The sequence below is a fragment of the Eulemur rufifrons genome, chromosome 29 (genome assembly GCF_041146395.1).
Source record: "Eulemur rufifrons isolate Redbay chromosome 29, OSU_ERuf_1, whole genome shotgun sequence".
Lineage (NCBI taxonomy): Eukaryota > Metazoa > Chordata > Mammalia > Primates > Lemuridae > Eulemur > Eulemur rufifrons.
The window spans coordinates 96,213,169-96,231,540 of NC_091011.1; the positions used below are offsets into that span (position 1 = coordinate 96,213,169).

Below are 18,372 nucleotides of genomic sequence, written 5' to 3' on the forward strand. Positions count from 1 at the left end.
TATTATCATGTTTAAGTCCCTATAAGATTTAAATCATGCAAATTATGTTTAATAGCAAAAATGTCTTATAAACTTCAAAATATGAATATTATTCACATTTTATTCCTTAAATTTTTTACATGCTATTCCTACAGACATTACGCTAAATGCATACACACATAAAAAAAACAAAAGAAATAATAACTTCTACCTCAGTTCTTCCTGATTGTTATGAGGTGGTGTTGGAAGTGAAGCTGGAACATCAACTGTCTTTGGGCCTTGAGCAATAGCTCTGGCTAATAAGTCGTCCTGTGGTCTGAATGGGAGGTGAAATGGTTTAGGTCCTAGAGTTTTAGTAACTGGAAAAGCAAAAACACAAAACCATACATACATTTAGCCAAAACTGATAAATGGGTAGAACTTTACAAATCTACTGCCATTTCACAATATACAGCTGGCAAAAGCACACTCCTCAGAAGTATAAAATTTAGAGGCTATAATCATACCTTCATGGTTCACTAACACTCCAGCTTTTCCAGCAAGTTCTTCAGTTGTTGCAAAACCATTTGCCATCTTCTGACAAGTCATAGGAGGTGGTGTAGGAGGAAGAGAGGCAGGGGGTGTTGGAGGATTACTTAAATTATTCTGCTGCAGGAGACCAAAAAATTTTAAATTATATGCTACTGAGCAAATATGCAATGACCTTGCTAAAACTTAGTTCTGTGAATTTTTGGCACATGAAAGCAAGGCTACAGAAATGTAATTAAGATGCATCTTCATTCCCAAATGCACACCAAGAAGGAAGAAAATACATACAAGGCCAGGAGGCTTTTTAGTGGAATACTCATGATTTGATGGACATATCAATACGCTAACTTTACACCCAGCTTGGCTATTTAGCTTTGAAATTAAGAAGTAAATTTTCATTATGCCTGATTCTATTTTATGCAACTCTCCAAGTTTCATGGTTATAGTCAAAGGACAAATTTAAAATTCAATCAATAAATTTGTAAAACATTATCAAAAATTCCTTTATTAAATTCTCAATATATGCCCTAGTTCTATGAAAAACTTAAGAATTTGTGGTCCTAAACCTATAATTGTAACTCACATTCCAGATATTAGAATCTGGATTGTCTAAGACCTCTAAAAGAAGCAAAAGCAGCAGCAATAACAGTAAAATGACTAAATCATTAACAAATGTAGTTCCTCTTTATCTCTCTCAGCTTAATATTTGCCACCAATTTCTCATTTATTTATTAGTTTCTCAAGGATTGCTGGAATCTACCAATAATACCATGCAAATCAAGTGCGAGGTGAAATTACAAATCTTGCAAAGATACAGGGTTTCATGAAGATGATGAAGTGTTGTTGGAAACAGCTTGCACCAGGCACTTAAAAGAGTTAAGACAGTTTCTAACTGAAAGTTTGAAAAGCTAACAAGGACAATCAATGAAACATCAAAAAAGAATTATTTTAATATTAATGTCAGAAGAGAAGCTTCTGGAAAACTGATGACATTCTCAAATATTTTTGAAAAAATGATCTTTTATGTAAAAGTCAGATGTGAATTAAAGATATCTTATGATGCTATCATAAAATTTAGCTTAAAAAAATACCAAAAGATAAACCTGATTTGGTTTGATATTAACAGTCTACACATAGTGCATAGTTACAATTAAGTACCTAAATTATTAGATAAAATACATTTGAAATTATTTTAATTTAATTTTTCAAAGTAAAATCCTAACCATGCTTTTTTATTCCCACTATTTACTATGAATTTGGATTCATTTTAAGAGTTAATAAAAGGTTTTAAGGAAGGAAGTATATCCTCTACCATGGAAATACACAATGGGTATTTCTCACAATTTGTATTCTTACCTATATAAAAATTTCTAATGTTCATGTTAGAAGCACTTCACCAGGTAAAATTAACCTTGTAGCTGAACTTTTGTTTTAACGAAACTTGGAATATCAGTTGTAAACCAGGCACAAAAACAAGATAAGCTCTGCCAATTCTCGTATGTTATCCACAGATGAAGCAAGGTAACACCTTAGCAAAGAAACCTACCTTGTAGATCAATTGAGAATAGTAGTCTGAAACCCCTTCAAGGGTAGCACTGCCAAAAGTTCCTAGAAGTCGATTTCCACTATTAAATTGGCCACTGCCATAAGGAAGAAAGTGTGCAAAGTTCACTCCAATGATTGGTTCCATTAGAGGGAGCAGAGAGAGCTGCTATTAAAAAACACATTTAAGAGTAATGTACATGATAAACAAAACTGAGTGTTTCTCAACTTGCTAAGCCTGAAGCAACTTAGTCAAATAAGGCTTGAGAAAAATGACACTTAAAAATTTCAAGTATCAAAATGCTGGAATAAGTGAGAAAGACTACAGAATCGTTGAGACACCCTTAAAAATAAGCTTTGTTCCTCTCTCTCCTAAAGGGATGCTGCCAAGCATCTAACAAGAAAAACACATTTCTTATCTTTGCTCAGGAAAAACCGGGGCTTAAATTGAGGCTAGGCACCACCAGTGACACTACGAGCGCTGTCTCCTACCTTCTCTAATGACTACAAAGGTGTTAGCATTTACAATGGGAGGGTCCAGCGGCTGCATTTCCTCGGATCCAGAGTCACAAGTAATAGGGACAGATATTTTTTCCTGGTGCTGAGGCTACTCCTTTTGAACATAAGTAAATCTTGACCATCACCTATCAACCCATCTGTATTACTGTAAATTTCAGGTGCCAATAGGATATGACACAAATATCCTTGGAAATAGGAAGTCTAGTAGGTTTCTCTTCAGATGTCTTTCATCCCTGTAACTCTCTACTTTAAGGAAGAAATTATCACAATAAAGAGCACGTTTCAGTTGAAAAGTGTTGAAAAAGCATTGGATCTCTCATGTCCTTGAATTTTTAACTGACTCACCTGTTTCAAGTGGGTAAACGTGTCAGTGTTAGAGTACATAGCTTGTTTCTCCTCTTCGTCCTTTTTCCTTTTCTTTGAGCGAGGTGCTGCTTTCTCACCAGTCCTCTGAGTCCGTTTGCTTCGCTGTTTCTTGGTTTCACTTCCTCCATCTGTTTTTGGCAACTGGTTGTTGCCACATCCAAAACCACCTTGCATTTGAGCCCCCAAAGTTTGCTAATGTAATTGGAAAGGTTAAGAAATAAGTGAACTATTCACATGTTTGGTTTTCAGTTCATGCTACTCCAGCTCCATCCCATGACTCATCTTCCTAACATGGGCACTAAAAGTCAAGGAGGGAAAATAGACAGTGGTGTCAAGTGCTCTGTTTTCTGAAAAGATCATCCTTTTCTTCAAACATTACTTTCAAATATAGAAATCAGTAAGCTGTAAGCTTGAGGGAAGAGCAGAACTCCTACATGTGGCAGACCCCTTTCTGGCGAAGCGTCAGCCCTCATGCTGACCACACTGGGGCAGGAGAGCCCCTCACTCCGGCTCGTGGCCACAGCAGAGGAGGGAATGCTCTTTGGTGACTGTGGTAGCCTCTGCATAGTGGTCTTGGTGAGTTACTTTGAGTTCCCTTAGGAACTGGTGAAATACAAGGTTTGCGGAAACAACTCACAGGCTCCAGAAAAGCTTTACAGCCTACACATCTTAGGTGGAAGAAGAGCAAGCCCCAGAAAGCAAGGAAAGGAAACAACACTGGTCCTTCAAATTAGCTCACAATCATACATTTAACTGAAAAATAATGGCTATATACTTAAAGTCAATGGCAGAGAATCTAGATGGTAACACATAAACCTTTTCTTTATTTTTGTCCTTACAAAGTGAGAATAAGCCAAGCCTTGAAAAGGCTTTTAAAGATAATGCTATCTGTACCTTAAAACACAAAAATATTTTCAGGCTCTGTTATTTCTAAACTTAATATTGATTCTTTGTTATAGACAATTACAGCTGCTAAAGTTACTGTTAATGAATTCTGCATTGAATCTTTGACGGTTTTGAAAATTATGGTTTCTATTATATTCTAAATGGCTTAGAGCATGGGTGGTGAACTTTTTATGCAAAGGGCCAGATGGTGAATATTTAGGCTTTGTAGGCCATACAGCCCTGTTATGGTTACTCAGCTCTGCCCCTGTAATACAAAAGCAGCCACAGACAATTCGTAAACAAATGGTCTTGCCTGTGTTCCAATAACACTTTTAAAATTTGTGGGCAAACTTGAATTTTGTATAATTTTCATGTGTCACAAAACATTATTCTTCCTAAGATTTTTCTCACCCACTTAAAACTGTACAAATCATCCTTAGCCCATTCAAAGAAGCAGGGAGGTGGAAGCAGGATCAGACTGCTCGTCCTTGGGCTAGATCAGTGGTTCTCAAAGGGTGGTCTCCAGCAGCATCCCCCAGGACTGGCCAGAAATGCAAATTATCTGGTCCCACCCAGGCCTATAAAATCAGAAACTCTGGCGCAAGGGCACAACAATTTGTGTTTTAACACACTCTCCAGTGATTTTCACACATTAATGTTTTAAAAACCACAGACCTAAAGAGTGCTTCTCCAACTTCACATGCATATGAATCACCTGGAGTCATGAGTCTCTGCAGTTCTTAAAAAGCTCCCAGGTGATGTGGATGCTGCACTTTGAGCAGCAAAGGCCTAAGAATTTCTTAATTGGCTTAGAAGAGACTAATGATGCACAAGATGCAGTCCATGCCCTTCAGGGAGCTGTAGAAATTGCTACATGGGCACACAGGCATCAATACATATCTGAGATTGGATGAGCTGAGAAAAGATGATTCCAGAACTGAATTTCAAAAGATAAAAAGATACTGGCCAGATATACAGAAGGAGAGAGAGCAGAGCAGGCAGAAACAGCTACATGTGGCCTTAAATGGAAGAGTGAAAACAGAAAGACAGCAAACTGCAGTACTCCTAGGGGCCCAAGACGCCATGGAAAGTGGCTGAAGATTGGGGTGGACAGTCGGGTAGGTTTGCTAAAAAAGCATAACCACTAATATTTTCAAAAATTACATATATCTATCAAGTCAACACTCAATCTCTACTAAATGGTCAAAGACAAATAAGAAAAAAACAAAAAGTCAACACTTGCTAAAAGATGAGCTTCATTAACAATTGTAAAATTGCAAATTCGGACAACTAAATATACCACTCCACCCCTATTCAATTAAAATATAAAATCATAGAATCCAACCTGAGAAGCACTCTAGGGAAAGCTTTCTGAATGCATCAGTTATGACTCAGGCAGACCAATTCCCATGACCCAAAAACCCCAGTTTTAGAGATATCTGAATGAAGGTAACTGAAATGAAGAGGAGGGATTCTTGTAAAGGTACATTTACAATTAAGCTTCTCATACGAATGGAAAAAACAAGAAATCCAATGTTAGTAACTTAAAATGGATAGAATATTGACACATGGATAGCTACAAAGATAAAGTAGTATCTCCATGTCAGACTACACTTGTGTAAGGTTAAGTATCAATACACTGAAACACAACGGGTTCCCAGTGTGGGTGCTCCCTGAGAGCTTCCAAGGCTATTCAGGGGTGCTTGAGCTGCCCTGTTAAAAAGGATGATGGAAATTATGCACTTATTACAATAAAGGTGCATAGACATTTACTTCCTTTGCTTTAATTAGATTAACTCAGTGCAGTAATAGCCAGCTATTCCATATCATGTTGTATATGAAATGCAATACATGCCTTTGCTTTCTTAAATAAATAATAAACAAATTTATTACTCAGTATAGTTCATGGATATAAGTAAAAACACACTTTTCATGGAGGTAGAAACAACAAACTAAGAAATGGACCCTTAGGGCAAAAAGGTTGCAAAATAGTGTTGAAATTAAGATAGTTGTTGGTGTTAATCTGCTATAAGTGTAGTTTAAAACAAAAGAAAAAAAAGTAAGTTGTTGTTTCCATGATTCACACTTACCAATCCTTCAGCTGGGTTTTGCTTCTCAACTAGTTTATTATCCTTTGTACAGTCATCCTCTGCACAAAAATTGCCTTCGGGTTTTTGATTTAAAAGGGAAGCTGATTTTTTATTTTTTAACAAGTGTTTCAGAAGTTCATTCCCTGAATCTCCTTTGGCAGCAGGGGTCCCGACAGAATGGGGAGGACTCTGTGCTGAGGAGACAGGACAGCCTACGGCGTTTTCTTCTACCTTACTACCAGTTTGTTCCTCCAATTTAGGCTCTTCTTGGCCTGGGCATGACTCCGTCTCAGCCTTTTCCAGTTTTATCTCTTCAATTTTGGCAGGGGTTTCCATGGAGAGCTTGTCCACCTCTGAATTTGCAAAAGTCTGTTGATTTGGAGTTCCTTGTGAGGAATCACTGCCGGGCAGTTTGCTCTCTAATCCTGCACACAGCTGGCCTGCTGCCACACTGGGAGTGGACTGGCCAGCTGGCTCTGCCGATTCCTGTTCTGCCTGTTGAGTAAGCTCGCTGGGTGTGCTCGCTGCAGGAGTGGAGGTGGTTTCTGCGATGCTTGGAGTCGGGGGAGCAGTTATATCTGAATGGGGAGTTGACGGTGCCTTGGTGGACTCTGCATCATCATCTTTCTTCTTTTTTCTTGTTCTTTTCTTTTTCCCTTTTTCTTCTGGAATTATATCAGAATACAACTGAATGAGAGACTGGGTTGATCCTGGATAACTCTGCCCATGGGTTACAGCAGGGTCTGGGCCGCACGGGAGACTGCTATTAGCTGCAGCAGGTGCTGCTGGCAGAGCAGGTGTAAAAGGAGGCCTCACTGGGGACTGCTGGAAGCTGGTCCCAGGAAGACTCCCATGTCCCTGCTTAACAGGATGGAAATTTGGGCTTCCAACAGGAACTGATGATGAATCAGGAACAAATGAGGGAGGTCCTACCTGCCTTCGCTCACTGGTTTGCATGAAAGTTTGGGTGGAGGGTGAATTAACAGATCCTGGCTGTATACCCTGCTGCTGTAAAACCTGCCCCATTTGCTGCTGGTGTTGTGGAGACTGCTGAAGGGGTCTTGGGGGTTGCATAAAATCACAAGGTAGTTCAGAGTTATAGAATGGAATCTGGGACACAGGCGTCCTACTACTTATCTCTGAGCCCACCATGCCATGCTGCTCCATTTCCAGTCTCTGCTGTAGAGCTCTTTGTCTATCTACTTCTTGCATGAGCTGGATTCGTTGTCTTTCCTGCTGTTCTCGTAAACGTTCTTTACGTTCCCGTTCTTGAAAACTTTCACTAAAGGGGTTGTTGTCATCGAACTCTACCCGTGGAGGTGGTCCACTCTGTGGATTTGCATTTGACACTGCCCCTGGGGCTGGTGTGCAAGTTTTTATTGGTAACTGGGCAACTGGAGGCTGCATCCTAGGAGGGTTGAGGGGGAGATGAGCAGGAGCACCGCTGGGTTGCCATGCCGGTAAACTGGGCATTCTAGCCGGGCTGCTATGGCCAGGAAGGACTGCTGTGTGCTGCTGGTGCTGGTGCTGAAGCTGCGGTGGCACCACGGAAAAGCTGGGCTGGCTCATGGTGGGTGGAGTGGCACCCGGAACGAGGGGTGGCTGGGGCTGGACACCAGCCATCACAGCAGGAGGGGCCATGGCACACTGCTGCTGCTGCTGCTGCTTGATTCGATAATCTTCCATCAGCTCCGCATGCTCTTTCTGCTGTTTACGAATCTGGAATAAAAAAATGATTCATTACTCGTTTATATACAACACAGGTATCAAACTAGAATACTGGCTTATGATTTTGGTGGGGATTATACAGAAGGTAGTTAGATCTTACAGGGGCAAAAATATATTGCTTAGGCATGGCAAAAAAAAAAAAAAATCACCCAAAAATTGGATTGAAAAGACTGCCAATCTTTTTAACAACAGGATTTTTCTAAAGTTATCTGTAAAATCACTCCATATAAAATATCAAAAACAAATCCCAAAAACATTTTTCTACAATAAGATTTGAAATCTTACTGTGAAAGTCATATATTATTTATACTAAACATTAAAAATTAAGTTAAACAATAAACAGGTTACTTACAAGAATCAGCTAATGGTGACGACTTAGAAGTTACATTAATACACAAGGTTAGAACAACTGGGATTTAACTCAAACTTTAACCATACACATGTTAATGTTTCATTTCTTAAATATCCAAAATGTACATTTTAAGATGAGATGAATTATAGCACGTATAACACGCCACACCCCCAGGATTAAAAGACTAGTTTGTAAAACTCAGAATTTAATGGTAACATACCCAAATTATAATTTCTGAAATCTATATAAGCTCCAAGGTATTTTGAATACTAAATAGGCTAATACTATAACGACTAATGTCGGTTAATTTATTCCAAAAATCTCTGTACCCCAATGTGCCAGAAGCTACGGACCAGGTAGCAACCAAGGCACAATTCATATTGAGGACCTCACCACCTTGTTTAGCAAGCTGGGGAAAGAAGGGATGTAAAACATTGTGTATGTATTTCAAAATCATTCAATTTTTAGATAAATATCATGCTAGTGTCCTGAATCCAATAGCTGGAATTGTTTTTCAACTTATTTTCTTGGGTTTCCCAGGCAGACTAATATATTTTCTACAAATAATGGTGTTTGGTGTCTTTGCCAGTAGTTGTGTAACTCCTATTTTTTTGTTTGTTTTTCCTGCCCAGTTTACTGGTTAGAACTAATTACTGCTGGCCTGGTGAAGCAGTGAGAGTGTTCACACAGCACCTAGAACAGTATTGGAACAGTATCTGGTCATCCATTCCTTTCCCAGAATATTTTATAATACTTTTAAAAACATTATCGTCAACTGTTTATCTTAATGAGACTACACTGGATCTTTGGCTACTGCAGTAACATGATATATTCCATTTTTTCAAGTATTAGCTTTTTTTTTTTTGTTGAGACAGAGTCTCACTTTGTTGCCCAGGCTAGAGTGAGTGCCGTGGCATCAGCTTAGCTCACAGCAACCTCAGACTCCTCGGCTTAAGCGATCCTACTGCCTCAGCCTCCCGAGTAGCTGGGACTACAGGCATGCGCCACTATGCCCAGCTAATTTTTTTATATAGATTTTTAGTTGTCCATATAATGTCTTTCTATTTTTTAGTAGAGACGGGGTCTCGCTCAGGCTGGTCTCGAACTCCTGACCTTGAGCGATCCACCCGCCTCGGCCTCCCAGAGTGCTAGGATTACAGGCGTGAGCCACCGCGCCCGGCCCGTATTAGCTTTTAAATAAGATTTTAGCCACAGATATGCAAAACCTAGGCCATCATCAAAAGATGTTGTACAATTACAACAGAAGACAATAAAAGTGCTAAAACATACTGTATAAGAAATAAACCTGAAACCAGAGAGTGAGTTTAAAGAGAAAAGAAAACACTCATTCTGGAATAGTCCTGGTTTTAAACAACAGGAATTATAATCACCTTATTGTTGGGACATTTTTGTGGTAGCTGTGATTTGAAGACATCTGAGTCCAAATTGCTAATCCAATAGTTAGCTATGAGCAAACATGTCACATAACCTCTACAATGAATCACCAGTTTATTTGTAAAATGGCAATAAATACTAACTTCAAAAGTTGTACCCACGGTTAATAAGACAACGTAAGTGAAGGTGCTTGCCAAAGTGCTCACTACACAGGGCACTCATGTTTTTACTGACCCAATCTACCCTAAACCCCACTCCCTTTCTAGCATTAACATTTGGGTTTCTTTTTAATTTTATTTTAAAAATTAAAATTGACAATTAAGGCCGGGCGAGGTGGCTCACGCCTGTAATCCTAGCACTCTGGGAGGCCAAGGCGGGTGGATCGCTCAAGGTCAGGAGTTCGAGACCAGCCTGAGCAAGAGCGAGACCCCGTCTCTACTAAAAATAGAAAGACATTACATGGACAACTAAAAATCTATATAGAAAAAAATTAGCCAGGCATGGTGGCGCATGCCTGTAGTCCCAGCTACTCGGGAGGCTGAGGCAGTAGGATCGCTTAAGCCGAGGAGTCTGAGGTTGCTGTGAGCTAAGCTGACGCCACGGCACTCACTCTAGCCTGGGCAACAAAGTGAGACTCTGTCTCAACAAAAAACAAAAAACAAAAAACAAAAAACAAACAAACAAAAAAAATTGACAATTAAAGGCAAAGTTTTCTTTTTAGTTATGCAATTCTATGAACTTGAACACATGTAGAAATTAGTGTAGCCATCATCACAAGACAGAAGAGCTGTCACCCCAGAAAACTTCCTCATGCCCCGTCTTTGTAGTCAAACACTCCTCCCTAACCCTTAGCCAACACTCATCTATTGTTCACCTTTATAATTTTGTCATTTTTAAGAATGTTACATAAATGGAATCAATATATAACCTTTTTGGATTGGCTTCTTTTACTCGGCGTAACGCTCCTGAGATCCAAGTTCTATCAAGAGTTCATTCTTTTTTATTGCTATGTAGTAGTCCACTGTATGGCTGTACCAGGCTTTTTTTAACCATTCACATTACGGTTTTTGGTGACTATGAGTAGAGCAGCTATAAAAAGTCATGTACAGGTTTTTGTGTGAACCTAGATTTTCAAAACATTTGGGTAAATATACCTAGGAGTGGTCTCTGAACCCATTTTGAACCTATTACTGTTTAATTTTAGATAAAATTTTAAAATGTTAACTCCTTTTTCAGTATTACCCAATTTGAATATTTCGAGAAACATCTGGTTTACAATGGAGGATAACAGCAAAATGGTTTCATTTTTCAGGAATGAGTCCTATACATAAGATATGCCAATGTATTTTAAGACCGAAATAATTAGAAATAATAAGGTCAACTTCAAGTGAAAAAAATACTTTCTGGGCCTGATTCTTGCTACCACCTAAACCAAGGATCTCCCCATGAGCCTGGCCTTAGGAAACATTCTACTTATTAACAGTTGTTGATGGTTTCTATTTTGCCAACCTATTTATTACCTGTTCTAGCTGTTTCTGAACCATGCTTTGCTGTTCGGTAACATGCTTGAGTTGTTCAGCATCCTCTTCTGGAAACTCACGCCCAGCTTTCTTGGCAGTGCGTTGCTTAGCTGACAGGGCCTTCTTAGATTTTCTGTGTGCACCGATTTGTTCTTCAAGATATTTCTGCTGCATCTGAAGAAGCTGTTGGGTCTCCTGAAGCCATTCTTCATACTGTTTACGTTGTGAATCATCTGAGGAAAAAATTAAGAATTCATTTGTGTTAATTTTCTGAAGGGCCCAATATTATAAAAGTTACACAAATTCATTTTGTAAGGGAATACAGTTTCATCATGACCATTTAATAGAAAATTTGGTAACACAAATACTAAATTAGACCATTATGTAACTATAAAATAAGATTTTAGAAAAATATTTAATTAGAAAGCTAGAGAATACATATTCTTAGGACACTGGTTAATAGTTGTAAATACTACAAATCCATTCTTTAAAAAACAGACAACTTATCTAACAATGCTTTTATCTACTAACAAATTCTCTAACCCACAAGCCAAACTATATGCTAACTTATATATGCACTTTATTAACTCAACTTTACAGATTTTGAAGAGACAAAGTAAGACACATCCCAGTAAGGTTTAGTGCATTAGATTCGATAATCATGTCCCATGCTAATTTTCCTTAGTTTGTAAGTTCTTCCCTGTTTCTTAATCGTGAAAAACTGTCCTAAGCTGAGAGGGAGGGAACCCAGAAAATTTTAGAAAGGGCCAATTTAAAGTCTACATTTTATAAAGGAAATCCATAAACTGAAAACATTGTAATTTTTATTTTAGTAATTTATGCTTTTATAAATAAGGGGAGGGAATAGTTAACTCTAAAATCTATGCTACTTCTATGACTATCATTAAATCTCCCCAAATAGTCACCTCTTCATCTTCTACCCATACTCCCTTCTTTATTCTACAAGGGCACTTTACTGCACTGATGCCAAGTCACAAAAAAAAAAAAAAAAAAAAGTCATCTTATGTAGTGAAACTCTGAATATACCTTTTTGACTCACTACAAGACAAAGAAATAAATAAATACAATTTGAAGAAGGACATTAAGCTGAAAATAACATCAATGATAACAGAATATTGTCATACATTAAGAATCCAACCAAAGCCAATGGGCACAATAAAGCCAGAAAAAGCCAGTTGGTTACAGTCATTTACTTGTTTTTAGTGCAAATATGTATTCAAATTATAGTCATAATTAATATGGGGGAATTTCAAAAGGTCAGACTTTGGGTTTGTTCCTAAACCCAGAAGTTCCAGTACATGTATGAACTTGAAATCTAGTCTACTAAATTTGAAGGGCATTTTTTCAAGAACAGGCTTTTTCACAAGATTTCAGAAGTTCTGCTTCTGGTAGAATGAGACCTACCGCAAGGAAAGCCTTTCTGGTTTCTGGAACCAGGAGAGCAGAGGTGAGCAAAATGAAAAATAATGGTGAAAAAAAAGTTAGCTAAACAGTCTGAAGATTTCAGAAAGGTTCAGTTTGGGGAGAACTTTAAATACTATCCTGAACCACCTTGGGACCCCTGAAGATAACTAGAAAGGATTCAGGGTGACCCTGCATACTTGACCTTCACACCATGCTGCTAACCCAACTATTTCTAAGCATATTCCCTTTGTTTTTCCCATTTAGTGTCCTTGTCACTTAGGCAGACAGACTTTAGAGCAAAAAGTGGTTTAATTCCATAGATTGTAAAGTGCCCAATCTATATATGAAAACAGTAACAACAATATTGAAGAGAATGGGGAAGATTTTTTTTTTTTGTATTAAAATACTTATCTCTAACTGTAATTTCTCATGCACAGTGGGGAAAAAAGCAATGAAAATACATGCCTTGAAGAAAAGATGCCTAACAGGACAGCGATGCTTACTGTAAGATGAGGGCACTTAGGCTTAAAATAATATACCTATACTAACTCCAAGTTTTTAGAACAACATAAATGTAGTGCAAAAACAAGCAATCCCCAGAAAACATATAACTTATTAGATTTATACTTACTGACAAAGCCTGGACCAAAATTTGGAGGATTAGGCCTAGAAATCTGATGTGTTATACTGCCATCCTAAAATAAGTAAAATTTACAAATATGTTTATTCCACATTTCAGTTAAAGGGGAAAAAACACTTTAAGAAAAAAAAAAAAAAGAAAGAAATGGAAGAAAAAAATCCTTTAATTTCCTAAGTCTTGATTTTTATAAATAGAATGAATTTAGTGGTGATGACCTAATTTCTGAAAACTTATTACTATCTCTGAGGTATTATATCGTCTAGATTTTGGTTGAAGAACAATTTATGCTCAAGTAAAAGATTATTCAATAGAAATATAATATTGGGGTAAATCAACTGTTGTTAATGCTAAGCTAAAATCTTACTTTTTGATTAAGTCTCCCTGGTTTCTACTGCAATCAGACTTATAAACACAGGCTCCAGATTACTAAACGCCACTCCATACAGTATAGTTATTTATATAACAAGAACTAATATATCTTAACATGCACAAATAATAAAAGAAAACTATACTAATTAAAGTATTAGTCTTATTTTTTTATATGCGCCTGTAGTCCTAGCTACTTGGGAGGCTGAGGTGGGAGGATCACTTGAGGCAGGAATTTGAGGCCAGCCTGGGCAACAGAGCAAGAGACCCTGTCTCTAAAAAATAAAAATATACTTTTTAAAATTAGTCTTATTTTCTAATTAAATGTCTTGTTTCTTTCAGGGTTATTGAATAAATTGCTACTAATATCACAATTCTCTGGCAACCACCTAATAAATTTTGAACAATGTTTATCCAGTTGTCACAAGTTCTATTAAATATGAGCTATACACAAGGTATCCAATTATAAATGATACTAGCAGTCAGAATGTATTATGTGGAATCTTTATAATCTGCAAAGCATGTGGCATAACATTTGACAGATCAGAAAACAGAGGTTAAAGAACTTGCTCAAAGTTGCACAGTAAATTTATAGTGGAACGGGAATTTTTTAAATTCAGCTACAAAGGCTTTTTCCATTATATCAAATGGCATCTCCTTTTAACAATGAAAAGGATATCAAGCATAATAAATCTAAAGCATAGCTGTCAAGGCAAAAAGGAAAATTCCAAAAGGACCTATACTAGTCGGTAGCTGTCTTTTTACTTACAGGCAGACATATGTTTTTTAAAAATCACTAAAGAAAATATTACACACAAAATGAGCAGTTTTACTCGCCCAGACATACCTTGAAATTAAAAATATAGCATTTCTAATAGAACAATTATATAATCATTTTCTGTCTATAGCAGTTTTACATTTTAAATGTAATAGATTAATTCTAAAATGCAGGACATAAAAATGTCTTTCTGGAGTTAAAAGTAAAACCAAAAGCCTTACACCTCTAGTTTCTCTCCAAGTGACTTTCTATCTTTAAGTATACAGGTCCTTTCCAGAAATTAAAGCCTTTTTTTTTTTTAACCTTTATTTGTCTTTTTTTTTGCTGTGCTGATAATATATGCTGGCAGTGTTCTAAGGCTAGTACTACTTTCTAGAAGGGGCCTCACTATAAAGAACCAGTTTGGTGAGAAACACAGAAAAACGTGCATTCTGGGGTGACTGATTACAAGCAGCATTACCTGAGGAATGGCTTGTGGCATAAGGTTCTGGCCTTCACTGCTCTGTGTTCCAGCCAACGACTGGCCCATAAAGGGGAACCTGTAAAAACAAAACACTATGTATCGAATCATGAGCATTTAGGAATTGTTAATATTAATTAAAAATTATTTTGAGCACTTAACAATTTTCCAGAGAAGAGAAAAGTAGTGGCAATGTCTTCCTCATCAAAACACTTACTAAAGCCCTATCTTTTGTGTACCAAGCAGATTTAATCCTCACTGCAACTCTATTTACTGTGTATTCTTAGCACCCTTATCGTACTTGTGAGGAAAGCAAGATTCAGAGATCATAAGTAACTTTCCCCAGAAGGACTAGTGAGGATGTCCTAACACAGCCAAAGTTGACTCCAAAGGTTTTACTCTGTTATATGCTTCACTATACCTTAAGATGAAATGAATTCACGCCTTCAGAATAAAAACATAGTGAAGATTTAGTTTTATTATATATAAGCCCTAAGAAAATTTTTATTGTTCCAATCTTTATTAAAAATTCATTGATAGCTTAGCTGTTTTGTATTCTAAAACAAGAGATACATCCCAATTTAGAAGTTTCATACATTTTCAAACATTTCTGTATCTAATGTTAAAGCAAATCAAAAATTGATGACTGACTGCTTCACTTGACCAGCCCTAAAAAAAAAAAAAAAAAAATTGATGACTGATCAAGATAAATCTATATGGTTAAAAATATTTGGTAAAATATTACTTATTCTAATTAAAGCTATAAAAACTTCACAGAGGCATTACCGTTTCTATGAAAGTATTTCCACTAGAGTTACCAAATGCTTTAACATATCAACACACACATACAACAGAATTTTCAAGATATATTCCAAATATCATATTAGCATTTAAATACTATTAGGGCCTAGAATATAAATTTTTAAATTTTTTACTCAAGTCTTTGATTCATCTATCACCCCTTTCCCTGCTATAGCCCTGGTGTGGAATGATTTCTTTTTTTTTTTTTTTTTGAGACAGAGTCTTGCTTTGTTGCCCTGGCTAGAATGAGTGCCGTGGCGTCAGCCTAGCTCACAGCAACCTCAAACTCCTGGGCTTAAGCGATCCTACTGCCTCAGCCTCCCGAGTAGCTGGGACTACAGGCATGCGCCACCATGCCTGGCTAATTTTTTTTTTATATATATATATTTTAGTTGTCCATATAATTTCTTTCTATTTTTAGTAGAGACGGGGTCTCGCTCTTGCTCAGGCTGGTCTCGAACTCCTGACCTTGAGCGATCCACTCGCCTCGGCCTCCCAGAGTGCTAGGATTACAGGCGTGAGCCACCGCGCCCGGCCGGAATGATTTCTTAATTCAAGTATCACTCATGGGCTAACAACCTCATTCATCATCTCACCCTACTCTAAAAGGGGGCTATCATCTCCATTTCTTCAAAGCACTCAGTAGAACAGTAAACAATATGTCTAATATATGACTAACATCTAACTGGCAGAGATATGATGCTGAAATATCAGATGCTAAGAGTTCTAATTCTGAGGTTTAGCACTTAGTTTATGTTAAACTAAGTGCTAAATAAAATTTAGCATTTCCTTCTGCTTTGAATATAGGCAGCGAACTAGAATAGCATTAGTAGTACTCTGACTGTCACTGATAGAAGACAGATTATTTCCCTTACCAAGTGCTGCAGATACTGATGGGTCAGTTGTGTTCATTGTTACTTTGAAATTATGGTTTATTGCTAAATTTGTTACTGCCTTAAGGAACACATCTACCATAAATTTAATTATATTTTAATAAGTACATTTCAAGTATAATTGCTTTTCTTTGTAATACTATGTTTTGGTTTTCTGCATATAAAACATTCTGAGAAGAATTTCAAAGCCTTCACTGGAATGCCAAAAAGATTCAAGAATTGAAAAGGTTAGGAACCCCTATGATACAGGAATAGTGATAATAAATGCTGCTCAGTAATAATCATTAGAAACCTCTCTCTCTCTCCTTTGATCTCAAAAACACTTCTTAACTGCATCCAAAGTATTTCAACAGCTGAAAAGAACTATGCCCTTAAGAATTCAAATTTCTTTGAAGTATCATGTTTATCTTAAATTCATGCAAATTTTATATCCAATTCTATAATCATCCATATTCCTTTTTACCCAAAAAAAAAAAAAAAGTTTTTTAATAAGATAATTAGGCTAAATTGAGGCTCTATGCTTGCTTTATCAAAGGAGGGTCTCAAAAGCAATGTACATAAGAATCACTCTTGGGTGCTCACTAAAAATACAGACATACAGGCAATGGCCTCCAGACATTCAGTAGGGCTGCAGTAGAGCAAAGGAAACTGCATGTTTTAAAAATGCCCACATGACTCTGATGGTGGTCTATGATCAAAATTTAAGAAATGCTGCGTTGTGGCTATTATCTGTAGGAGGTATAAATACTCTAACTTGAGAAATTCAAATAGTCAAACAACCTCCACGATCTTCTTTAATGAATAATTTCCATTTTTCTGCTAGAGTGAAAAGAAACTCTCCAACTCCTAATTTCCAAATGCCCTTTTATCTATTCCTCATAGTTTCCTCAGACTTTTTTTCTGATTCAAAATCAGTCTGGGGACATTTCCTTTTTTAGAGCTGAATTCAGTTACCTTAAGCACTCAGTGTCTTAACTGAAAAATCTCATGGCATTAACAACACTAAAATGTATTTAAAACAGCGTACTTAAATAATTCCGATTTCCTGATTGATCAAGTCAATCTTCCAAATCCTTCTATGGTATTTTATGTTTACCTCTCTGAAACTAATGGAAATTAATTTCTTACACTGGTAAAGCATTTTACATCTGATCATATTCAGCTGGTATCACAACCAATTTAAATATTGTGCATTCCTAGAATATAGGTTTCTGAGTTTCTGTCTGCTCTCTCCAGGAACTAGTAATGATTTCATGCAGATCTACCTGCCCAGTAAGAATGAGAAGCACCTTCACCTACCTGCTCATCACCATTGGTGGCATGCCCAGATTGTTTTGTGCCATCACTTTATTTATGCCTTTAAGGGCCACCATTTTGGCTTTCATTATAGGATCTGTAATTGCATCAAAATCTAAAGAAGAAATACATTTTAAAATTACTTATTTCATAGTACTTGGTTCAAGGTACACTAAGAGGTAATGCAAATATCACAAACATTATATAATTCATAGACTTTTACACCTTATTATTTAATAATCACTATAGGATTATTACATTAGATAAGGAATTATGAGATAGTAACCACCTTATCCTGGATTTAATTGTATCTCAGTAATCTTTAATTGAATCATGCTTTAATATCTTATTCTTACAGGAATTAAAACAAAAAGTCTGTCAAATTTAAGGGCAATTATAGCAATAATCTAAAGCAATGCAATTCCCTTTCATCCAAACTTTTGCAATGCTAATCAGCATGCCTTCTTTAGTAATGTAACATCATGAATAAGGATCTGCAGTTATTTCCAATACCAAGAAATTCCACCAAATTAGTTACCATTCTTAAAAGAAAAATGTATGAATTTCTTGAGGATATATTCTTATAATAAGAAGAGGCTACTGAGAAAAGACCTCTTTGCATATAAGTGAAAAAAGGAGCAATATGATGAAATTAATAATATATAAAATAGAACGTCAATTGTTTAGAAGAAAGCATTCCTTAGACATATGCCCTTTGACTGCCAATTCTTACAGGCACCGAGGCATTTTGACTGCAGTATTCTTTTGTTGTTGTTTTTAAAATTAGAAGTCTTTGAAAACAAAGAGGT

General features: G+C 36.8%; 1 protein-coding gene across 2 annotated transcripts in view; it reads right to left on the reverse strand.

Moving 5' to 3' along the window:
- The window catches only part of KMT2C (lysine methyltransferase 2C), a 252,141-nt gene that overhangs the window by 20,498 nt on the left and 213,271 nt on the right, over positions 1-18,372 (reverse strand). The window contains exons 39-47 of one of the 2 annotated variants that reach the window (XM_069462184.1): positions 17,567-17,678; positions 14,574-14,652; positions 12,961-13,024; positions 10,905-11,137; positions 5,910-7,628; positions 2,914-3,126; positions 2,054-2,218; positions 486-627; positions 191-338 (exon numbers count right to left, since the gene is read on the reverse strand). In XM_069462184.1, the coding sequence (XP_069318285.1) occupies positions 191-338; positions 486-627; positions 2,054-2,218; positions 2,914-3,126; positions 5,910-7,628; positions 10,905-11,137; positions 12,961-13,024; positions 14,574-14,652; positions 17,567-17,678 (2,875 nt within the window). The remainder of the gene's footprint in view (positions 1-190; positions 339-485; positions 628-2,053; positions 2,219-2,913; positions 3,127-5,909; positions 7,629-10,904; positions 11,138-12,960; positions 13,025-14,573; positions 14,653-17,566; positions 17,679-18,372) is intronic. The other variant, XM_069462185.1, reaches the window with a different exon arrangement.